At 33.3% G+C, this 25706-nt stretch overlaps 2 protein-coding genes across 16 annotated transcripts; one reads left to right on the forward strand and one right to left on the reverse strand.

The window, feature by feature from the left end:
- The first annotated feature begins 1218 nt into the window (after nt 1-1218).
- Nucleotides 1219-10266, forward strand: LOC109788628 (phospholipid-transporting ATPase 1). 5 transcript variants are annotated; one of them, XM_020347401.3, is made up of 9 exons: nt 1219-1414; nt 1507-3220; nt 3884-4229; nt 4424-5213; nt 5371-5494; nt 5695-5914; nt 6428-6886; nt 6990-7301; nt 9247-10266. In XM_020347401.3, the coding sequence occupies exons 2-8, from the start codon at nt 1837-1839 to the stop codon at nt 7186-7188; spliced, it is 3522 nt and encodes a 1173-aa protein (XP_020202990.1). In that variant the 5' UTR covers nt 1219-1414; nt 1507-1836; the 3' UTR covers nt 7189-7301; nt 9247-10266. The 5 variants fall into 5 exon arrangements, with proteins under 5 accessions (XP_020202990.1, XP_029125115.1, XP_029125117.1 ...); XM_029269282.2 differs by having other exon boundaries at nt 6990-7295; XM_029269284.2 differs by having other exon boundaries at nt 1507-3208; nt 6990-7295.
- On the reverse strand, nt 9008-24614 carry LOC145949348 (actin-related protein 2/3 complex subunit 5A). 11 transcript variants are annotated; one of them, XM_083070563.1, is made up of 7 exons: nt 24450-24614; nt 22043-22112; nt 15169-15271; nt 15005-15080; nt 13903-14003; nt 10851-10942; nt 9008-9505 (listed from the first exon to the last, which is right to left on the reverse strand). In XM_083070563.1, the coding sequence occupies exons 3-7, from the start codon at nt 15255-15257 to the stop codon at nt 9396-9398; spliced, it is 468 nt and encodes a 155-aa protein (XP_082926689.1). In that variant the 5' UTR covers nt 15258-15271; nt 22043-22112; nt 24450-24614; the 3' UTR covers nt 9008-9395. The 11 variants fall into 11 exon arrangements, with proteins under 11 accessions (XP_082926689.1, XP_082926687.1, XP_082926690.1 ...); XM_083070561.1 differs by having other exon boundaries at nt 15169-15298; XM_083070564.1 differs by having other exon boundaries at nt 24433-24614.
- Between the last annotated feature and the right edge of the window lie 1092 nt (nt 24615-25706).

Raw genomic sequence — 25706 nt, forward strand, 5'->3', positions numbered from 1 at the left:
TTTAAAATTAAATAGATTAAATAATAATTAAACTTGAAAATATATTACAATATTTGATAGGATATCTCATAAATATAGAGCCATGATCAAGGTCCTTATCTACCAAACATCATTATTTTTAATATATATATATATAATTATTACACTATTACGCATATTTTGAAATCACATTTTGTTTAGTTTAAAATAATTACTTAAGATATAATCAAAAAATTAAATAATATTAACATAAAATAAATGATAATGTTGATATAAGATTACCAAAAATGATATTTTTTTTAGTGTTCATATTTCGTGTATCTTTTAACTATACCATAACTTTTTACCTTCTTTCAATTATATATGTTTTAGTTAAAGGATAAAATAGAATTTTTTTTTATAAAGACACCGTTAAATAAAAAGTAAAATTACTATTTCTCTCATTTCAACTTTCACATCCACATAATTGTAATTTTATTTTTCCTTTTACTTTGCTATTTTTTTTATATTTATTTTTAAACGTGAAGGCACGAAATATCTCTCCACCTCTAAGTCTTTAATATAATATAATAATTTTATAATATTTTATTTTATATAGAAAAACTAATTAACGGAAAATTACAATCGTTAAGGAAAAGGCAGAATGACACGCATTGGTAGTTCTCCGTCGCTTTCTCACTCTCTCTGTCAGCAAATATTTGCAACGAAGTCTGACCAAATACAAAACATAGCAAGTTAAATCTTATTTTTATTACTATTATTTTCATAGCTGATAATATGGTATAATTTTTTTTTACATAATTTTATTCTAAAATTTTTAAATATTAAAAATTATTTATTTTTATAAATATAAAACAAATTCAGAATCCCAAACGTGTAGTTCAGTGGTAGGGGTTGATCCACGCTTAAGCAAGGTCAGGGTTCAAATCTTGCCTTATGTATGCAGCCGTGTTAAATCTTGGGATCAGTTATCCCATCTTTTAAGGTGTCTCCAACGTAGAGAGGAGATTAATCACTGCTATCGACAATGATACTTTAGGGACGAACAAAAAAAATTGAGAATTTTAAGATTTGAGAACATCAATTAATTTAACCGTCATTAATACTTTTTAAATATTTTTAATAAATAAAATATAAAAATATGAAATATTTTGTCCTATTAATTATTATTATTACTATTATTTATAATTTTATAATAATAATAATATTGACTTTTTTGGTTCTGTAAGTTGTTGTTTCCATCAACGTCCAACGGTTTTCCGTTGCCTTTCCAAGAAGCTAGGCTGCGCCAGGCATATCCATTCCATTTCATTCACATTTGCATTTTCATTTTCATTTTCATTTCGAAAGCATTTCACGTCACATCGCATCTTCTTCTTCTCCTCATTCCGATTCCTTTCCTCTTCTCCTCAATTCCACATTTCTTCCACGTCAGGTTAGGGTTTCTTTCTACTTTTCTTTCCACCTTTCTTCTTCAATCCATCAATTCATTTACTCATCATTCAATTCAATCTCTTCTTCCAACAGGAGGGGGAGGGGGAGGACCAATCACAATCACCATCACCATCACCATAGTGATGAAAATGCAAATTGCAATGCAATGAAATGAAATGACTTTGCCGCCAATGCGGGCTTGAAGGCCCGTTAGATTCCATTATTTATTTAATTAATTTAATTTAATTTAATTTAACTTTCTCATTACAAGCAAGATAAGAAGATTGTTGGTATATGTGAGTGTCAATGTGATGATTCAATTTGGTTGGAATCTTGTATATCATTGTTCAGGGATTGGTGAAGAAATGTACTGAGCGAATTTTCCATTGGAGTGCACCACGTTGGGGGGGGTCGTGGAGTGCCATGGAGCATATTCCCCCCTCTGAAATTCCTCATTCTCGACACCGCAGGGTTCGTCCCAAAAGCAGTGTCCAGTTTGATGACAAAGTCATCTTTCATGATGACAATGGTAACCTCATCTATGTTAATGATCCCATCAAGACTAATGAAAAGTATGAGTTTGCAGGCAATGAGATCCGAACCAGCAGATACACTCTTCTCAACTTCTTGCCCAAGAACCTTTTCATCCAGTTCCACCGGGTTGCTTATCTCTATTTCCTTGCCATTGCTGCTCTCAATCAGCTTCCTCCACTTGCCGTTTTCGGCCGAACTGTGTCCCTTTTCCCCCTTTTGTTTGTGCTTTGTGTCACAGCTTTCAAGGATGCCTATGAGGATTGGCGCAGGCACAGGTCGGATAGCCATGAAAACAACCGCCAGAGCCTGGTTCTTCAATCCGCTCAGTTCCGCCCCAAGAGATGGAAAAATATACAGGCTGGTGATGTTGTTAAAATCCTTGCTGATGAGATGATTCCTGCTGACATTGTCTTGTTGGGGACAAGTGATCAGAGTGGGGTTGCCTATATTCAGACGATGAATTTGGATGGTGAGTCGAATCTGAAGACAAGGTATGCTAAGCAGGAAACAACTTCATTGGTGTTGCCAGATGCTTGTGCTGTCTCTGGAGTTATTACATGTGAGCCACCCAATCGGAATATTTATGAGTTCACAGCCAACATGGAGCTCAATGGGCATAAGTTTCCCCTTAACCAGTCAAACATTGTGTTGCGTGGTTGTGTTCTGAAGAATACGGAGTGGATAATTGGTGTAGTGGTTTATGCAGGACAGCAAACAAAAGCAATGTTGAACAGTGCAGCTTCCCCTTCCAAGAGAAGCAAGCTGGAAAGTTACATGAACAGAGAAACTTTTTGGTTGTCAGTTTTTCTTTTCATCATGTGCGCTGTTGTGGCCCTTGGGATGGGTCTCTGGCTGGTACGCCACAAGGATCAGCTTGATACCTTGCCTTACTACAGAAAAACATACGTCACCAACGGGCCGGATAATGGAAAGCATTACAGGTATTATGGGATACCGATGGAAACATTCTTCTCCTTTTTGAGTTCTATTATAGTGTTTCAGATAATGATACCAATATCTCTTTACATCACAATGGAGTTGGTCCGTTTGGGTCAGTCATACTTCATGATAGGGGATAGGGATATGTATGATGCTAACTCTGGAACAAGGTTCCAGTGTAGATCATTAAATATAAATGAAGATTTGGGTCAAATACGCTACGTGTTTTCAGACAAGACCGGGACACTAACAGAAAACAAAATGCAGTTTAAAAGAGCTAGTGTACATGGAAAGAACTATGGAAGCTCCTTGCTTATAGCTGGTAATAATACGGGTAATTTTTTCTTTCTTCTTTATTTGGGCTTCACTTGAGATCATTATGTAATTCCATCTTGCTTAAATATGGGGTATGGTGCCATTATCTCTGTTGCGACAATATACCTTGAAATTCACTGAAAGGCTTAATATGTGCATTTCTGTATTGCACTGCCACTGAGCCAATGAGTTATGAGAAAGATTTTAGTTTCATGTTGAGTGATGCACTAGTTTTGATATTTTTGGTTTATGATAATGAGTGTTTTACTGGACAGTTTGAAGAGAATTGGTGCCCATATAATACACATTCATATGATCATATCCCAGTAGCATAATGTTCACTTGGGCTTTCATTTTCTATTAGGTTTCATAAATCATTCCTGGGATTGACCTGTTCAGTATGCTTCATTCATATTTAAAGCTATATAATTATTGTATGTAGGAGCCAAGGAGGAACTTTATTTTACTCAAAATTTCTTCCTTATCTTAGACTTGTTTTATGAAATATCCGCAATCTTCAATAAATTTTCTCTATTATCCACCGTTTGATTAAGTTGTATGTTTTTTAGCTGAGTTATTGACTACATGAGTTCTCACCGGAATCATCTATAAGCTTATGATGCGATGATAAATTTGCTGGTGCATATGTATCACCAACCAATTTTGTGATGTTTTGCAACAGCAGCAGCCGATAGTGGTAAACAAATATGGAAGCTCAAATCTGAAATTCCAGTTGATTCTGAACTAGTGGCATTGTTGCAGAAAGACTCAAATAGAGATGAAAGAATTACTGCACATGAGTTTTTCCTTACATTGGCTGCTTGTAATACTGTGATCCCCATTATTTGTAGCAGTACATTTCCCAGTTGTGGAAAAGGAGAATCAAATAAAAACATAGAATGTATTGATTACCAGGGAGAATCTCCTGATGAACAAGCTCTAGTTTCTGCTGCCTCTGCATATGGATATACTCTATTTGAGCGAACATCTGGAAACATTGTTATCGACGTCAATGGTGAGAAACTCAGGTAAATAGTGACTTCCTTTTGACGGGAGACTGTGTTTTGCTTTTCAAGATGTTGTTGGGCTTTTGTATTTTTAATGAAATTGAATTATATATACATAGCATATCCTAGTGAAGCCATTTTTGTTTTGTGTGGCTTATATATATATCTACTATGTAGACTATTCAGTAACTTAATCATTTCTGTGTGTGTTATAGGTTGGATGTATTGGGGCTGCATGAGTTTGATAGTGTGCGAAAGAGGATGTCTGTTGTTATACGGTTTCCTGACAATGTGGTTAAGGTGTTGGTTAAAGGTGCTGATACTTCAATGTTTAGCATTTTAGCACATGGCGAGGAAAGCAACAATGGCATATGGCAAGAAACTCAGAGCCATTTAAATGAATATTCTTTGCAAGGTTTACGAACGCTTGTAATTGCCTCCAGGGATCTTTCAGATTCCGAACTTGAGGAGTGGCAAAGCATGTATGAAGATGCGAGCACTTCATTGACTGATAGATCTGCAAAACTACGTCAAATAGCAGCTCTTATAGAATGCAAACTAAAGCTACTTGGAGCAACTGCAATTGAGGACAGGCTACAGGAGGGTGTACCAGAAGCTATCGAATCCCTGCGACAAGCTGGAATCAAGGTCTGGGTTCTCACTGGTGATAAACAAGAGACCGCAATTTCAATTGGTCTTTCTTGTAAACTTCTGAGTGTAGATATGCAGCAGATAGTTATAAATGGCACTTCAGAGGTTGAGTGCAGTAATCTCTTGGCTGATGCTAAAGCGAAGTATGGTGTGAGATCTTCAAGTAGAGGACATCAGAATCCGAAGTGCGAAACTGATTCTAAACATGGTGGCCCTGATATTCACAATGGCACAAAATCCTTGAGCATGCCCAAGTGGAATCCTGGAAAGGAGGAGGGAACTACTGCTCAATTGGCTCTCATAATTGATGGGACTAGTTTGGTTTATATTTTGGAGAAGGAACTACAGTCAGAGGCAAGATTATCCTTCCTCATTTGAAGTTTTCTTTTGGAATATTTATGTATATTGGAACCCTTAAGCTTAATTTATCTGAGGTGCATGTACAACTTTTGGTATCTATAAGTTCAACTTCCTGGCAAATACTTACTGTTTTCCCTTTTCTTTTCAACAGCTTTTCGACCTTGCAACTTCCTGTAGGGTTGTGCTATGCTGCCGTGTTGCACCCTTGCAGAAAGCAGGAATTGTTGATCTGATAAAAAGCCGCACAGATGATCTAACATTAGCCATAGGTGATGGTAAGTTCATTATATTGATATGAAGTGACCACTAATTTACATTTGCCGTGTGTTATGGTTGATAGTGGATTTGTTAATAAGTTGAGGTCAACAAGATTCTTTTGCTTGTAGTTTGTATAATCAGATGCACTTTTAAATTAAGATTATTCTGTAGTATCAAACTAATGATCTCTTTTGTTTATTTTGACTTCTTTGGACAGGGGCAAATGATGTATCAATGATCCAAATGGCAGATGTTGGTGTTGGAATATGTGGGCAGGAAGGGCGCCAAGCAGTGATGGCATCAGATTTTGCCATGGGACAATTCCAGTTCTTGAAAAAATTGCTTTTGGTTCATGGGCACTGGAATTATCAGCGTATTGGTTATTTAGTTCTGTACAACTTCTACCGCAATGCTGTCTTTGTGCTTATGCTATTCTGGTATGTATAGTTTTCTTTTAATACTGCTGGTTGACTTCCACTTATTTTATTTTATTTATATTTTTTTTCTTATATCTATTTGTCGTTCTTTCTTGTAACTTTTTTATTTGATGCATGCCGGTGCTGTGCATATGTTTTAATTCTGCTATCTGATCTTTCAGACTTTTAGCCTCAAACTTAAACTAGGGAAATTGTAATTTTCATTATTTTTGCCTAGATTTTGTGACTTACGGTGAAACTTAATTGATTTTTATTTTTTATTTTTTCCTCCTTGAAGTACCTATGGAGAAGTAGACACTTTATCCATATTTGGATGTTAACTTTTGTCTATAAAGTAGTATTATCTGATCTTCCAGTTGGTGTATGCTATCCATGTTCAAATTTGTAATATGTTGTAGCCTTGTATGGTGTATCACCAATTTTTGGGCTCAGTTGGAAGTCATTTGATTTATACAATAGTTGAGATTTTATAAAACTTTATTGATTCTAATGCAGTGTCTTCCTTGTCTGTAGGTATATATCATGCACCGCTTTTTCTACCACTTCAGCATTGACAGATTGGAGCAGTGTACTTTATTCTGTGATATACACTTCTATCCCCACGGTCATTGTTGGTGTTCTGGACAAAGACTTGAGTCATAGGACTCTCCTACAGTATCCAAAATTGTATGGTGCAGGTCACCGGCACGAGGCTTATAATATGCAATTATTTTGGATCACAATGCTTGACACACTATGGCAGAGTCTTGTTCTCTTCTACATTCCTGTATTTACCTATAAGGACAGCACACTTGATATATGGAGCATGGGCAGTTTATGGACAATTTCGGTTGTTATCCTTGTAAATGTACACCTGGCTATGGACATTAACCAATGGGCACTAGTTAATCATGTTGCTGTATGGGGATCCATAGTCATTACATATGGTTGTGTGGTGATATTGGATTCTATACCAGTCTTTCCCAATTACGGGTTAGTCATTTGTGTGACGTGTGTCTTCCTATGTGTATATTGTAGTTACTATTGTAGATTTGAACTGTAGGATATATAGCTAATGTGCTTCCAATCATTTCAGGACTATTTATCATTTGGCAAGGTCCCCTACATATTGGATGACAATTTTGTTCATAATAATATTGGCGTTGCTACCTCGCTTTTTTTGCAAAGCTGTTTGTCAAATATTTTATCCTTCAGATATCCAGATAGCTAGAGAAGCTGAGACCAAGAGTAAACAGCATGATGATTTGCGATCAAAGCTACCAATTTCAAATTAACTTGAGTTACTCTATCTTTTAGAAACTAGAGAATCTCATTGGAACAGTGTCATTGTATTTGTCCATCACATTGCATTCTCGAGGCAGTTGGCTGTATAAGTGGCCAGGCAAGTGTATGCTTTCTCTCTTGGTTTAATCTTAACTTATTTTGAATGTTGTTCTTTTATTGTTGTCTATTGATATTTTATGTAAACTAGTTTCATTGAAATTAGTGGCTGTCAAAATCTGAGAGTGGCCGATTGTTTTAGATTTGTATTTCTAAGTTTTAATAGTCCATAAAGCTATCTTAGAATGAGTAGTCAGACATCTTTCAGTGGTTCATGACAGCCCTTTATTCCTAATGATGTAATATTAATGCTGTTTACTCAGGTTTTTATAGAATTTAGTAGTCCATTGACCCTGATTGTAATTCTACTAACAGAGATTTTGGTCCTTATGTTTCGTGGAGGATTGATTCTTATCGATTGTTTTCTGCTTATTAAGGTATTGGTCCCTGAGGGACTAATACTCAAATGGGTGAAAATATAGGGACCAACATTTACCAACTATAGGGACTACCAAAACTTAAATTTATGGAAACTATGAGAACAAAAATCTTTCTTAACTCTCAAATTTATGACTTGATTTTGTTCTTCAAATTCTGAACAAACAGTTAGACTAGGTAATGTAGTTTTTTTCCCCTCTTTTTGAGTTTTTTGGGAAAAAATTGGGAAGTAAAACTGCCTGAGAGCTCTCTCTTAATATTTATTTGTAGTACAAACTTTTAGCTTCTATAAAGGTTGAAGGGCTCTTGTTGCATGTTGCGACTCAACCTAACTCTTTCAAGTGGCACAATGTGAGTCTTTGATTTAGGCAACAGTCAGTTGAGTCTTTCTTTTATAATTTACTTGGGCATATTTTTCCGTACAAAAACAATGATGGGTTTTGATGGGTGGCTGTCTTTCCCCAAATGCATCTGAGTTTAATTTTTTCAACTCAATTTCTGAAGGAGAATGGATGTCATTTGGTAGCAACAATGATTCCTTCCTGTAAAACGAGTATTTATGAATTTGGTAACTGATAATGCAACCTGGTTTGGTTCTGTTGGCCAGATATCTATAGGAATCTGCCAGGCCATGGAGTTTTCCTGATGGGAACTGAGAGTTAGGGATAGTTATGACAGTTGTGGCAGATCTGTAGGGGCATTTATGTATTTTAGGAGCAGTTATTTTATGTCTAGTGTGATTGTAGACAGTTATCTGGTTCAGTATTTTATGTCTGATGTGATGATAGAAAAGTATTATGTTCAGTTATGTATTTTATAAGCAGTTATTGTATGTATAGTAAGATGATGGGCAGTTATTATATAAAATTTGTATAGAAAATGCCCTGTAGGAAAGGAGTGAACAGAGGAGTGCATTTGGAAGTTCTTTGGACACAGTTATTCTCTATAGCAGTTGTTAAAACTCTGGGACAGCTGCTGTAATATTATATTCAATTAGTGTACCTAAATCTCAAATTTCAGTGTTCTATCATCTCCCCACACTAGAAAAAGCAAACTTGGCATTTTGAGTCTTTTGACGACATAAGCCCCGAATGTTTGGTCGAAGTTGGTGCAATGGCCACCACGTTCTGCATTATTTGCTGCTAAAATATCCCGTGGCATTGATGTTTGGACAGTTATTTAAGTTATTTTGGTAAGGATGGGTTTTATTGGATGCTGTATGTGATTGTATTTCTTTACATTTGTTAACTCCTTAGATGGCTGGGTTTAGAAAACAGTAGAGGTCCTAGAGGAAACATGTATGAAGTTAATGTTTTGTAACTGCAGACAAATGAGTTAGGAATCACCATTGCATGTTGCAATTGGTATTTTCTTCTATATTATTTTTTGCTCCGAGTGATTTTTATGCTTATTGTACCGGAAATATATATGTATATTATGTGTCTCTATATACATGGATGAAGATGAAAAAATGTGCGCACACTTCTTTTACATAAATAAAATAAGCTTGTCCTTTTTAAGTGTTCATATCCGATTGGGCATGGCCCTGATCTTTTGTGGTATTAATTCTTCAGGTGAGTAGCAGCAGCAGATTGCACTAATGCGAAACAGATGCTTTCTCCTACTTAGTAACCAAGTATGCCGTGGGGAATCACATGTAAAGTTGTGAAGCCAAGCCCGGTCGGTAAATGCAATGGAAGAGGGCTAGAGTAGTACTCAGCAATTAATTGTGGACGAAATTTGACAATTCGGGCACTGGCGACATGATTATGATCCACTGGTCTTGAGAGTTGCTTGTTTGAGGGTTACAGAGGAACGAGATGTACAATAGTTCTGTAAAAATCAGTCTTGTATTATCCTCCTTTTTGAAAAAAAAAAAAAAAGCAAACAGAAAAATTGTCTAAAGAAAAGATAAAATAAAATAATGTAATTTCCACAATCCATAAAGCTAAAAATATTAAAATTTCAGAACTTTAAAAAGTAATTATTTTTAATTAACTAAAACTATAATTCTAAATTCCTTCTAAAAACAATTTTAAATTTCTTTTTCAACTTTTGCTGAGGCTCACTCTTGCTCGTCCTCCCTTGTTCTTTCTCAGGCTTGTTGGAAATTGTAATTACTATTACCTCTCCCCAAATGAGAAAGAAAAACTCATTATTTCCCTGTTTTTCTTTTGATAATTATATAGGTACTATTGCTTCTTGGTGCCATTGACTCTCCCTATAATTTTGGTCACTGTTTACTTTCATTGGCTCAGCATGAAATTGTTCAAGCATGCTTAGCTTAACTTTGCCAGATTTTGAGGGCAGAAAGACCTTTATGCTATTAGAGAACACCTATATCAATTGCTTCTTTGGTATAGTCATGCAGAACCTGCACTCCTTTAATCACCACAAAAAGCAGATTGTTTGTGCACATTGTCATCAACTCTTTCTTTGGAGAGTTATGTGTATCATTCAGTCCTTCTAGCAGCATAAATTGCTTTGGAGGCTCATTAGGTTTATCGTTTTGCACTTTTTGATGTAGTACACCTTCATGAATGATGAGTTAATTTCCATCTTCTAGTAACTTAGTATTAAGTTCATTCTCTTAATTGCTATATTTGAGGTTTTTATTTTGGATGGCAGTGACTTGTTAAAATCTTAATTTATTTAAACTAGTTAATATAACTAATTATTATTATTTAAATGTTTGTACTAACCCATTTCCAAATAAATTAAATAATTAATTTATTTAAAGTATTTTTTTAATCAGTTGACAACATAAAATTCTTTATAATATATCAAATTTAAACTCTTAGTAATATATTTCACAGTTATATTGATGTTTTACACTTAACCCAAAATAACTAGGGTCAATTAATCTGGCTTGGAAACTAGTAAATATTTAGATAATACGGGAGCCGAGAAGGAAAAAGTTAGCCACAGGCTTCAAATTTAATTTGAAGTTAATCTTATGGTATGAGTTTAAAATTTCTCCTCCAAAAGCAATTAAAAAACACTAGCTCAGGGGATTGGGAACCTAAGCTCAAGTATTTCACTGCATTGATTGCTATAGTCTTGCAAACACAAGAAAAATAGAAAACAACAAAGGAAAAGAACAAAACATTGGAACTAAAAAGGCAGTTCAGAAATCAAACTATATTTACAGTATCTGTCAGGTAACGTAGGATGCAACCTAGTCCTGCTTTCTCTGTCAATTTTTCATGAATCCGAAGGAAATGATCACATGTAGGACGATCTCCAGTAGCTAAGCCTCTATATAAGTACCTATGGCAAATACAAAACTCTTAGGACAGAAAATGATGGTGTAAGAATACCATTAGTTATCTACAATAGTTACTATAATATTGTTAAATACCATTAGTTATCAGCGATAGTAAATATAATATTGTTAAAAAAGAGTCATTCAATGTCCATTTTGACTCTTAAAAATCTAAAAAGTACAGAGGAAAGTGTTGTCAAGGTGAAGGATTTTAGACCTATCTGATTGGGCGCAAGAGTGAATAAGATCATAAAAGCTTATTCATGCTAGGGTTGACCACAATTCAAGGAGATACTATTGCAGCTCTATTGCTATCAGACTGTAGAGGATATTAAGACAGATTTAGTTTTTAAGTTGGACTTTCACCTTTGTAGTTATGATTAATGGTTGACCGAGAAGCTAGAAATTGGTTTCAAGGAAGGTGGTCTGTGACTGGGTTGACCTTATATTGCCCTTTATGTTCACTGTAGTAATGAAAGACTTCAGGCATTAATTAATGAAAGGTTGGAAGTGAGTTTCAGTAAGGTCTTTTTGGTGGAACCAATGGCATCCTTGTGGAGTTTGCAGACGACATAGATACTATTCTTTTCTTCTAGAAGACAGATTTTCAGAGATGTCCTATCACTAGAAGTTTAAACTTTAAAGATCTATATAGTCCTTTCTCCTGATGATTGCATCATGTGCTTCAAATGTTCTGAAGCAAACAACCAACACCTTTTGTGTAATGAGGTAGCTCGGAAACTGTAGTGAGCTGGTAGGAGATTGCTGGCTACGGTGACCTAATTTTGAAGTTGTTTACTCTATTCTTATTAGATAGGTTCTGGGAACAGAAATTTAAGTTCCCCAGTTTTTTGTTAAAAAATAATAATATATCAGGTCTGAGACACTGGGCACTACTAGAAGCTCCAAAAATCACTTCTTGAGGCATTCGGTATTTGTGTCCTAGGATGCGCATGAAAGAACCCTTCTAACTCTTGAAGTATGCAGACTAGTGATTTGGTATATGGTTTAAAAGATTGAGGTTGTAATTCATGTTTTGCAGCAAGTAGATACCTGAGGAGAATAGCCGCAGCATGCTGATCTAAAATGAGAAAATTTTACAAGTTTGTAAGGTTGATATTAACTACATGAATATTTCTACCTGAAATCTTATAAAATCACAAATGAATATGCAAGAATAATATGGGAGTGTGCCTCAATGAGGGTTGACAAAAGAACTATTGTGCAAGAGACAATGATGTTGAATAGATACACAACCCAGTTGTTCCTAAGCAGATCCTTCATGTTGACAAATGATCAATGAGGGATCATATATTTGTGACTTTTAACATATAAACCTTATGCATAGCCAATGAAAAAGAATACTAGTTAAAAAATCTACTCTAACATAATTTGTGGTTGCATCAATAAGGGAAAACACAGGTTGTAGTTGGAACACATGATCTAAAATATAATTGTCATTTTTGATTGATAGATTAGATCCGAGTGTACATTCATTTGCAAGTTTATTTTCCGGTTTTTGAAATCTAACAATTGTCTCACTGCACATAGTGAACTTGAGACATCCGATATATAACTTGTCCCCAAGTACTCTTGAGAGGGGAACATGACGGAAGGGGCACATAAATTTCATTTATCAAGTTGAACCACCGAATATAAACAGCATGCTTAGATATAAGTTTAGAAGTACTTTTTGAGAGTCTCTCAACAGAAAATAATTTATTTTTTTTTTGCAATAGAGAAATTTTCAAAAGCACTTAGAACTTGCACCCAAACAGACTCATAATCAATGTATTAACAAGAGGTAAGTACTTGAGAGATTCCAAAGCATGCTACTACATGCTATTGTAGGATAATTTTCTCAAAGAACTGAGTGTGCCCAGATAAGATCCTGTAACCTAGTTATATTATGAGTTGATTTATCAATTGTAATTGAAGCATGTGGGGAAAAATAAAGCAGTACAGAACTGAAAGGGATACAAAAGAGGTGGGCTAGTTTTATTATGGACAAATAATTACTAATAGAAATTCTAGAAATCACCAAAAGAAACAAGGAAAATTCTTGGAATAATATTCATAAATGAAAATATAAGTAGCATCTTGATTCACACATAGCAGGCCATTATAGCCATATAAAATTAACCAAAAAGTAAACAATTTTCTCTAATTTTCCTATTCTATACATCATCCCATATGAATGTAATTCTTTCAAAAATAACTAGAAGTTATATATAAAAAAACAATAAAATCCATGATAATTTATGCTATGAAAATTATATGAAATTTCCTTTGTTTAAATAACTTGTATCAATATTAGAAAGTTTCTAAAACCGAGGAGTGCTAACAACACACCTTCTAACACACTATTATTTGTTAAAATTTATTGAAAAATGTAAAATCAAGAGAGAAACTGAGAATTGCCAAATGGGACTTACAAAAATTTGTAATTTCCAATAAATTTCAGTCAATAGCAGAGTATAATCAAAAGAGTGTGTTACCAACATTTCTCAATAAAATATTAGGATAAAAACATGTCACAGGTATTCTAGAACAAAATAAGGTTGAATACAGAATTGTGACAGCAGGGAAGATCAACACTTCCTTTTCCTTCCAAATTTTATAACCATTATTTTCCCCACACTATATAAACATCCCTTAGAATGCTATTCATATCTATGTTATGATTTCATCAACACATTATCATTACATTTCTGAAAAATTTACAAACGAATCACTTATGTTTATTACATCTTCATATTCCAATTTTTTGCTTTAATTGTTCCAGTGCAGCACATATCATGTTAGGTAGAATGCAGAGCAAAGTCACGAAACTACAATGACCATTAACTATAAACCTCAGACTGTTACATCATCCAATCAAATTTGCATTTTAAGAGAATGAGAAGCTAGTCAAATTAAAAATGACATATAAAATTGAATTCAAACAAAATACTTCACCACTCACTTCATTAGGATATCATAGTACTCAGGATCCAAGGAAGAAAGCATCCCATCCACATCTTTTATAGCCATTATAGCTCTATGCACCACAAGCCATTGTGCCGCCTGCCAAAAGAACAATGATAATCAAGGTTTATCTAAAATATGTCATGTTTTCAAATTTTCAACAAATTACAAAACTTCAATTACAATTATACATGTATCAAAATGAACAGTCTTTGCTAGTTAAGCTTAGCTTTAAAAGGGGGAAAAACACTGTTTTTGTTACACAACAACCGAAATCAAATCTAAGCAAAGATATTTAAGCATCAAAACTCTAAAATATAGAAAGAAAAATTGAAGAAAAAAAAAGATATATGAAAAATATGTTGTTAAGAAATTAGAAAACTTCATTTGAATAGCACCAGGCCTCCTGAGTAACAAAATAGGAAAACCCTAGTCTTTAATGCTAACTGAAAATAGCTTATTCATGATAATAATATCAAATTACATTGGTACCACCTATTAGTTCTTCGAAATTCACTTGATACCCTATCTGCTTTTCTTACATTAACCTCCCTTAATTATTTGAAATACATTACACTATCATATATTGCCCAAGAAACACGTTACACCGTGTATTCTTGTAAAGAGGGATTATTGTGAAGTTAAAAGGGCAGGAGTATTGTGTGAATATCAAAAAAATCACAAGGATGTCAGAGTAATTTGCTCTATGTTCAATTTGGATAAAAAGTTTATTCAGGTAAACTTAACATTTTTAAGAGAGAAAAAGAAGAAGGAAAAATGAAATAAGTATCTCTTAAACTAAAATTAATTTATGCATGTTAATTTATTGAAGTTTTCTCATTCAAAATCTTATTTTTAACTTACACAAGCTAGTTTTAACTCATGAGAAAAACTTATTTGGATTTTTCTACCTAATTTTTTTTTCTCCTAAAAATGCTTCCACAAACATGCCCAAATGTACAATAATAAAATAAGGAAAAATAAGATAAGTAGCCCAATAGGGCAAAAGCAAAATACAAACATAAACACAAAATAACAGTGAAGCATAAAAATTTCCTTTTAAAAAAAAAAAAAAAAAAAAACAAGCTACTGGAGTTAACCTTGCAACGCTCATCTCCAACAATGATGGCATATGTGCCTTCAAGGGCGGTTTTAAGCGCTTCGACAGGTTTATACCTAAAAAATTGCAAATTTGAAAGGTGTTTAGAAGAACGGCAATAACAATAGCAATTGATGTGAATAAAGAGAGAAGAAAAGGGGTTACTGTTTGAGTAAGGTTTCGATCTTGCGAGATTTGTGTTCAATTCTGGTAATAATGGCATTTGTGTTATCTGCTTCTTCTGCTCCTGCCATTGATCAATTCCTTTCTTTCCGTTTCCACCAAACAACAACAACTGAAGCTTCAGATCTCAGTCTCCGAACGGTGCAGTACGTTACCTCGTTAAGTGGGTCCCTTTTATTTTTATTTTATTCATTAAGTGGGTCCTATTAATTAATTAATAAATAATAATGCATGCTTATTAAAAAAAAATTGTAAATCGTAAATTTTATCTTTTCAATAAGAGAAGAGATCTATTTACTCCAACAGTAAATCTCTGTAGACTTATTTTGTTCAACAACTCATATTCTATATCAAATTTCAACAATCCAATAATTGAATTTAAAGTTCTTAATGTATATATTAAGTCTGTAAATTTTTTAAAAATTTAAAAATCATTTGATATTTTATTTCATTAATTTAAATTGACGGATAATCATAAAATCATTTTATACATTGATTTGAATTAATGAAATGAAGTATTAAATAATTTTTAAAATTTTTAAAAATTTACAGATTTGATCTATGTATTAAGAATTTTAAATTCAATGGTTGAATGTTTAAAATTTAATGTAGAACATGAGTTATTCAACGGAATAAGTCTATATAAACTTACTCTTAAAATAAATGAATTTCTCATCTTTCAATAAGAGGAAAGCTATTTTATAATGGCCAAAATGGTTGCTAAGCTACTAGAGTATTTTATAAACATACTTTTGGAGTTGTGTATCTATTCCAACTCATACAAGTATGAAACACAATTTAATTATATCTTTAAAAAAGTACTATTAACTAACGGTTGGAAATAGGATTCAATTTTTTTGTGTAGAGAAAAATTTTGTTAGTTTTAAGATATAATTTTGATTTTTATTAGACATGAAACTTGTTGTATTAAATTTATTTATATAAAAATTATAAATATCAATTGATGTTTGCTCCAACAAGCAATGTTATAAAAGCTCAACTAATCGTTGACTCGTAGTGGTTTGATAATTTTGTAGTCAATCTGGTTACTTATTGAATCATTTAAATTGATCTATATTAAAAAAAATTAAAATAATATAATTAATATAATGTAAGATATCACACATTAAAAAATAAAATTATTGTAATACTAAATAATACAATATCATTGTAAATATATTAAATATATTGTTTCCTTTCCGGTAGAAATCTGTTTGCACCACCTAAAATAGTGGGATTGTAATCAAATCCCATGGTGATCTGTCGTATCATGATTATAGGAGAAATTATAGGAATCTGTAGGAATATGTTTAGCCTAATTATAGGGACCATGAGATGTACATATATGTAATCATATTGGCTGAATAAATCATCAGATTACCATCACAATTTCTTTATGGTATCAGAGCCTCTAGGCTCTGGTTGAGAAAAGCTGAGAGAAACGAACAAAATGGTGGGAAACTATGATGAACGAATTCATGATGAAAAGGATCCTGAATGTGAACAACCTAAGATGGTGAAGAAGACACCATCTCCATATGATTCGAATTCTAGTGACAAACCAGGAAACGTGATGTGATTACCCAGGTGCAACTTCGGGGTGAAAACTATAATGAATGGGAAAAGATATGAAAACCTCATTACCTGCACGATGAAAGTGGGGTTTTGTTGATGGTACAATACAACAGCCGAAAGAAGGGTCTTCTAAAATGGAGGATTGGTGGACCGTGCAATCTATGTTGGTTTCATGGATTCTGAATACTATTGAACTAACTTTGCATTCTACTATCTCTTATATGGAGAATGCAAAGGAGCTATGGAACGATATTGCAGAACGATTTTCAGTTGTGAATGGTCCTAGAATTCAACAACTGAAATTAGAATTGGCTGAGTGCAAATAAAACAGAACGCCCATGGTGAATTATTATGGAAAGCTTAAAACCTTGTGGGATGAGTTAGCCAATTACCAATAGATATCGGCATGTATATGCAAAGGCTACTCCTATGATATTAAAACGCAACTGAAAAAACGAAGGGAGGAAGAAAAGGTGCACCAATTCCTGATGGGGCTTGATGACTCATTGTATGGTATAGTGCACTCAAATTTACTTGCTGGTGATCCATTACCTTCGTTGAATCGCGTCTATGTGACTCTAGTGCAAGAAGAATGGATGAAGATAATTACTAGAGCGAAGGAAGAACATGGAGTGGTTAGGGGTGGCAAAAAAAAACTGAACTGAACTATACTATAAAAAACTGAACTGTTTGTAAAAAAACTGAACTGAACCATTTAAAAAAATATTGAACTGAACTGTTGGAAAGTTGAACTGTACTGAACTATAAAAGTTGAACTAAATTATAAAAATTGAACGATTTTTATAAAAGGATAAAAATTAAATGTGTCTAACATGTTCTATCTTAATGGATTAGCTCGATAGTCTGATGACCAAAACTTTGCGGAAAAAAAGTGATCCGAAAAAAATTATATCAATTTTGTCAAACCTAATGGATCAATTGAGCTATGTTGGACGACTTATTTTTAGGCATAAAATTCACTGAGTTTGTTTGACTTAATTTTATATTTTTTTCCTTTGAAAAATTTAAATAAAATGAAAAATAAAGTAAAGTTGGCAAATGTGTCATATCTTGATAGACCAATGAGTCAAAATTGTTCAATTCAAAATATCATAACAGTTTAATGCAGTTTAAATTGCAGTTCAGTTCAAGTTTTTATAGTACAGTTCAGTTCAATGACACAAACAAATAGTTCAGTTCAGTTCGTCTGAACTAATATTCAGTTTAGCTTAGTTCATGAGAACTACTTTTAAGTTCAGTATAATTTTTATAAGTTCAGTTCAGTTCAGTTTATTTTGCCCACCCCTAGGAGTGGTCATGTGCTTGGCAGTACAAGCTGGTGTAGGGAAAAAAGGATGGGTTGATACAAAGGACAAATGAGCGGTATGTAAAAATTGTAATCAAACAGGTCATGCAGCCGAGTCTTGTTTCAAGCTGATAGGATATCCAAAATGGTGGGGAGATAGGCCATGAAATGTAGGAAACACCACTGCTTATGGAAAATGAGTTATAGGTCATGGCAGAGGCATGAATATTCGTGCTAATGTTGCCTAAACTACAAATGCAGGAACAAGCACTCGAATAACAGATGCAGACAAAGGTGTTTTGATGGGTTTGAGCAATGAATAGTGGCAGATGCTAACAGACATTCTAAATAGTCACAAGGGAAACACCAATGAAAGAATGACAGGTAAAGAAGCAACATGGATTATTGATACAGGAGCTTCCAATCATATGACAAGGAACTTGAGATCTTTGCATGAAATAAAAACTTTGCAAGGATGCCTTGTGGGATTACCCAATGGACAACAAGTAATTGAACTTGAAAATGTTTTATATGTGCCTAAATTAAATTGCTATCAATATTTGTGTCTCAATTGATAGATGCAACCAATTGTATAGTGCAGTTCACTAATTCTCTATATGTTATGTAGGACCGCACTTCGAGGATGTTGATTGGTGTAGGTGAACGAAAAGATGGGCTTTACTATTTTAGAGGGATTCGTCATGAAAAGATTTTCAAAGTGAATGGAGTGTGTTCATTTGATCTTTGGCATAGACACATGGGGCACCACTCAATGGAAAAATTACACGACTAGTTTCTAATGTTAGTGGAAAATATAGTGAATTAGCTAATAAAGCATGTGATGTGTGTCATCGTGCAAAACAAACTAGAGATAATTTTCCTTTGAGTAATCATAAAGCTACTGCATCTTTTGAATTGATTCATTGTGATTTATGGGGTCCTTATCGAAATCCATCTTCTTGTGGTGCTCATTATTTTCTAATTATAGTAGACAATTTTTCTCGTGCAACTTGGATTTATTTGTTACTTGATAAAAAGGAAGTTTCACAACTTTTGCTAAACTTCTGGAAAGGCAACTTGGGAAGTAAGTAAAAATAATGCGGAGTGATAACGGAACAAAATTTATATGCCTAAAGAATATTTTTTTTAATTGTGGGATTGTTTTTCAGACTTCATGTACAAGAACACCCCAACAAAATGGTCGAGTCGAAAGAAAACACTGACATATCCTCAATGTTGCACGTGCCTTGCGATTTCAAGGAGGCCTTCCCATCTCTTTCTGGGGAGAATGTGTATTGACAATTGGATATTTGATAAATAGGACACCAACAACTTTGTTGAATGGAAAGTCACTATATGAAATGCTCCACGAAAACCCTCCTTCCTATGACCACCTTAGGATATTCAGTTCTCTATGTTATGCACATAACCAAGGACCTAAGGGAGACAAATTTACAAGTAGAAGTAGAAGATGTGTTTTGTGGGATATCCTCATGGAAAGAAGGGATGGAAGTCGTATGACTTGGAGAACAAAACATATTTCATATCGCGTGATGTTGATTTCTACAAGACTGAGTTTCCATATGCTCAACAAGATTCAACAGATAGCACTGACCCTTTGTCCAATTTGCCTAATTTAATTAGTGCTAAACCTGGTAGTGATAATGACAACAATTTTGATGATCACGATGATCAACCTAAATCTCACAATGTTGACCTAATTGCTGAAGACAGGGGGTGTTGTTATAGATAAACACGAGTACACGACAATGATGAAGCAACAATGATATAGCTTGGACGAGGGCAGCAACTATGTAACTAATACAGTCTAAGCGTTACCGCCAGTCTCTTGCTCACCATCCCATAGCATACCCCAGGTTCACCTTATCCTATAACACATTATGTGAATTGCAATAGTTTTTCTAATCAACATCGTAGGTTCGTTGCTTCTGTCACCATTGATAGAAAACCCACCACTTTCCTAGAGGCAGTGAAGGATGTGCGATGGCATTCCTCCATGCAACATGAGATCCAAGAACTTGAAGATAATAATACATGGACCCTATGCCACTTACCCCCACTAAAAAGGCTTTGGAATGTAAGTGGGTTTACAAGATCAAGCACCACTTTGATGGCACCATAGAACGATTCAAGGCTCACCTTGTTATGCTTGGAAATCATTAAGTTAAAAGGATTGACTATAAAGAAAGATTTGCCCTGGTGGCAAAAATGGTCACTATTCGTATTGTTCTAGCAATGGCTGCAACAAAAGGATGGGAACTCCATCAAATGGATGTACATAATGCTTTTCTCCATGGAGATTTGCAGGAAGAAGTTTTGATGAAGTCGCCACTTGGTTTTCATCCCTCTCATCTTGGTATGGTGTAAACTGTAGAAATCATTGTACGATTTAAAAAAAGCTCCGCACTGCTGGTTCGCCAAGCTCTCTTTAGCTTTAAAGAGGTACAGGTTCTAGTAATCCTACTTAGATTACTCCCTTTTCACTTTGTTTCACAAACAGGTGCACCTTGTTGTGTTAGTCTATGTTGATGACTTGATTGTTGGAGGTAATGATTCTACCACAATTCAACGATTTAAATCTTATCTAAGTCAATGCTTCCATATGAAAGATTTGGGTTTAAGTTAAAATACTTTCTAGGTGTTGAAGTTGCATGATCACAACGTGGGCTATTTCTTTGTCAAAGGAAATATGCATTAGATATCATCATTGAGGCAGGACTCCTTGGTGCAAAACCTGTGACTACTCTGATGGAACAAAATCATCATCTTGGTCTTTCCAAGGGACCATGTCTTACTTCCCCGAATAAGTATCGATGATTAGTTGGTCATCTCTTATATTTTTGTTTTACAAGGCCAGAACTAGGTTTGGCAATGGTTCAATGTGTTTACCCTGTTGTGCAGGAATTAGGTTTGGCAAATAAGATTGCCATGTTGGTGAAGCATAACAGGATGTTGCAAAAATTACAAGGATTGGAACTGAGTGAAGAAACCAAGAAGCGGAGGCTTTTTTTTTTACATATCCAGCTTCTCCAAAGGCATCATATCTCCAATTGACACAAGGATTTCTCCAATTTGCTGAACTTGGTCAATGACATGGGCAACATTGTCATCAAAGTTGTTCCTAGAGTGGTCTAGGTACTCCACTTTGGAGTAGTTGTAGAGGGGTGTGGAGAAGTCACCAGGGATGAAATTGAAGCTGAAGTCAAGGTTTGTGAGGTCACGGATGAAGGGTGGTATTGTGAGGGTGATGTTGAAGTGGGAGAGAGTGAAGGCAGTAATTGAGCCAGTGGTGCATGTGATCTTTAGCAAAGAAGAGTGAGAGAGGAAAGAAGGGTTCTACAAGTATTACTTTATGTTTAACAAAACTACACATTCATGATCATACAGCTCAGATTGTGAGGTTGGTGGAAAGGATTACTATTTGGGCTCAATTATGGTTGGTACTTGGTATTGACTATCGACTAAAGAGCACCAAATTCTTCAATCTAGTTCCCAAATTGCTTTACATATGATCTCAACCAAACAACCAATTTCAAAAGACTAATAAAAAAGTCAAATACATACCCAAAACAACATTAATAACCTCCTACAATACTTTTTCTTCCTAGATATTAAAAATGAAAGAATATATATAATTCCAGCTATGATTTCATCTTCATCTATTGTTTCACTTGACTTCATTAATTTCCAGCGCGTTAAGTAGCTATATATAAAAATGTACAATCCAGACCATGAAACCATTTCCAAGACTCAAATAGAATACTTCCCAGTTCCCATTTCCAACAGAGCAATTAAGATCAACAACATAGAAATCATAAATTTACAAATTACAATAGAGCAATTGAGATCAGTAAAATTTACAACTGACAATTTAGAAATTACAAATTTACAATATACTGAATTCTGATGAACAGAGCAATTAAGATTAATAAAATATAGGGAACTTTTACTAACCAGCTTGTGTAGGAACAGAAGCTTAGGGTTGTGGCTGGCTATGTAGTGTGAGAACACAGAAATGTGACCACTGCAATGGATTGAATTAAAAAGTATAAAACATAGGATCAGATTATGAACCTCTTATCTCTCTCTCAAAACCCATTAACAGAATTATCGGTAATGGATTGGGATTTGGGAATGATCTCTCTCTCTTAACTTCCTAAAAAATCATATCCCTCTCCATCAAATCCTTCAATCAAAAAGAAAGCGGTCATTCTCTTATTTATCCCTAATTCTTTGATTATAAAAACTATCTTATATATTCTCAATTATAGGCCTTTCTTCTTTAGGCAATTATACTTTGAAAAAACTTTATGAGCGAGACATAAAGATACATAATTATACATCATTAAAACACTAATACTTTTGGTACTCCAGTAACCTTACAGCAGAAAAGAAGCATTTTGTATATCCCACTCAGTCAAATGAAGTAGTTTTCCAGAGGCCAAAAAGAGAAAGTGAGATTCACAACCAATTGGACACAAACAACGCTATGCATTCAATGAAAGGTCGTCAATTCATTTAAACAAAAATACCAATTGACCTTGTAAATCTCATCCAGTTTTAATAAATTGGATTCTACTACATAGAGATGCAACTGGATCAGCTGATCAAACTTTTGCCACTCTTATATGCAGAATAAATGAAACAGAACTAAAAAACAAATGAATCAAGGCCAGTCATTCATTTCATTTTCATTATCTAACCATTATCAAATCCATTACTGTGACGAACTTCAATTTCTCAATTATCAATAAGTACAAAGACAATAAGTACGTACATAGCAAAACTGTTGTTAACTTGCACCAAGTAATTTATAGCAGATTCACTTTTATCAATTAATTAATGGAAAAAGAAGCACAAAGTTGTGGGATACTCTAATTAAATTATGAGATTAAATTAATGGAAAAAGCTTTCACCTACCATTTCACATACAGGATGAGTTTCAAAATCTACATCCACATTCATAGTCTTATACACAAACTTCATGACAATCTTTTAATTTCTACATAGTAAGTGGATAAAAATATAGTAAAATCAACATGTAAAAATCTATATCAAGATTCATGTAATTATTTCTGATGTGATTTTAACACACTCTGAATTTGAGGACAGAGGGTCTCCTAAAAGAGAATTATTTCTCATGCATAACCCACAACAAACAGTAAAGCAATAACAGAATTGTAACAAATTGTTTCCGGAAGCTGCTGAATCATTTGATTTTCCTTTATATTTATAAAACATAAAATCTGACCAATTCTTTAATTAAAAAATACACATTTGGTATATCACTTGCACCAAACAATTTTACTCTCGCAGAGGAACCTAGTTCAACATTACAAAATGCATCAAAAGATTTATCACAGAAATGAACACACTTAGTTCATTCAAGAATTAACAAGTCTAAAACAGAAATGCTACCCCCTCTATAATATGTTACTTGACATTCAAAGTTTGTTCTTGTTGAGACTCACAAAACAGAACAAGTTTCTGTAAACTTATTTGGGTGGAAACAAAATGTGAAGGGGGAATTTCCATGAGCAAATTGCACAATGTTTATCTCTTAGCTCACATGGATAACTAACAATACGCATGTAGAAACAACCAAACTGCATCACATAAACGATATGAATATTTATACATAGAACTAATTTACTTTTTGTGTTCACTCATTACAAACTTCAAATTCAATATCCAACTCACTCATAAAGCACAAAGAATCAACTTTCGTTTTCTTCTTGAAGGATCAATTGATACAAAAATATAACACAAGCACATCATTACCCTTTCACGTTCCAACTCTTAAAATTAAAAAACAAAAGCAACACAAAAAGAAACTCTCCCAAATTTAGAAGCCATGATCATTTTGTAATTCGACAAGGTTCATCTACCTCATTATTGTCCCAGTATAGAATGATAGAAAAAGCAAACTAATAAGAGTAGAAACTGATTTGATTGAAAATTTTCACCCTTGGGTTTTGGGCCCCTTCATAGGCCCAGATCAAGGTTTTCCATTTAATCTCATATAATATATTTGATTTTCCTTTATATTTAGTAATTTGAGCAAATAAAACATCATTTTCTTCTCGTCCTTTAATTAAAAAATACAACAAAATGCAACCAACCACTCCAACAAATACAATGACAATCAAGGTGTCGTGGCCGGCGAAGAAGGAAAGTAAAATACCTAAACCACTCCAACAAATACAATGACATAGAATTTCCAAATAACTAGTCCCAGATTTCCCGATTTCATAAGCGAAACGCATAATTAGGAGGTGTCGTGGCCGGCGAAGAATGAAAGTAAAATACCTAACAGAGCGAGAATACCTAACAGGGAAGAATACCTAACAGGGAAGAATACCTAACAGGCAAGGAGGTGTCGGGGCCGGCGAGGGAGTCTCGAATGTCTGCTACGGCGAGGGAGTGGCGCTGTCTTGTTAAATTTCGGAAGGAAGAATGAATATTTAGCCCACTGCTAGCTGGGTTGTGCTTGGTTTCTGATAATGGGTTTAGGAGCTCAACCCATAAGTCCAATCCATGCCAACTTTATTCCGTCAATATTAAATCAAATATTAAATCAAAAAATTATAAAAATCATAATTCAAATCATAATAAAATCTTTCTAGTATTTATAAAAATATTAAATTTTTGATATTATTTTTATTTTTTTTAAAAAAATTAATATATCAACAAAGAGAACTTTCTATCCGTAAGTGAAAAGGGAACTTAGAGTTTTGTCGCGCATAAATTTTCTTATTTTTTTTTAAATTTTACCTTAATTTCTAATTACACTTTTTCTTATTTTTTTGGTATTTTTTTAAATACTTATGCGTGATGCTTATATGTATTATTTTTTAATGTACGTGTTCATAATTTATTTAATCAAAATATCTAAAATTATTAATATTTATTAAATATATTAGTATTATATTTAATTCTTAAATCGATTTTAAATTTTATCTATACCTATTATAAAAAAGATACTAAAATTATGTAACTATTTTTTGTCTCCACTTTTTAGTGGACTATTATATTCTTTAGATATAAAAAAAATTATATTCCCTCTAAATAACTACATACAATCTTCTAATATTCTATCTACCTATCATTATTAGCGGCACAAAGTGATTCAACCCTTTTAGTATTTATAAAAATATTTAATTTTTAATATTATTTTTATTTTTTTAAAAAAATTATAGATAAAATCATTTAATATATATGTATATATATATATATAGATTGAAAAGACTACTAATTTTTTTTATTATCATTTTAATATTATTGTGATATAGAATGTCATTTTTGAAAGTTATTTAGTTACTTTTTATATTTTTATTTTACTTTTAATCAAAATTTAATTATAATAATTTTTTTTATTATTAAAATGAAATAACTTCCTATAAGTATTTAAATAATTATACATCCAACACTTTAAAATTATATAATTACTTTTTAACATATTCAAATATAAAAGTTTATTAAATTTTAAACACTTATAATATTATAAGATCTTATCATATAAAAACTTATTATATAAGATCTTAAAGAAGTTATTTCTTAAAACATATCATTATTCATTGAATGTTTAATGTTATAAGATCTTATTACATAAAAATTT

Source organism: Cajanus cajan, chromosome 3 (assembly GCF_000230855.2).
Source record: "Cajanus cajan strain Asha chromosome 3, NIPB_CcT2T_4, whole genome shotgun sequence".
Taxonomy (NCBI): Eukaryota; Viridiplantae; Streptophyta; class Magnoliopsida; order Fabales; family Fabaceae; genus Cajanus; species Cajanus cajan.

Excerpts from the sequence above, each read along its gene's own strand:
- LOC109788628 (XM_020347401.3), top strand. The coding sequence starts at position 1,837 with ATGGAGCATATTCCCCCCTCTGAAATTCCTCATTCTCGACACCGCAGG. Across the intron at positions 5,214-5,370 it reads AGAAGGAACTACAGTCAGAG|CTTTTCGACCTTGCAACTTC; the intron begins GCAAGATTATCC and ends TCTTTTCAACAG. Across the intron at positions 6,887-6,989 it reads CCAGTCTTTCCCAATTACGG|GACTATTTATCATTTGGCAA; the intron begins GTTAGTCATTTG and ends CAATCATTTCAG.
- LOC145949348 (XM_083070563.1), bottom strand. The coding sequence starts at position 15,257 with ATGGCAGGAGCAGAAGAAGCAGATAACACAAATGCCATTATTACCAGA. Across the intron at positions 14,004-15,004 it reads TTGGAGATGAGCGTTGCAAG|GCGGCACAATGGCTTGTGGT; the intron begins GTTAACTCCAGT and ends TTCTTTTGGCAG. Across the intron at positions 10,943-13,902 it reads TACTATGATATCCTAATGAA|GTACTTATATAGAGGCTTAG; the intron begins GTGAGTGGTGAA and ends TATTTGCCATAG.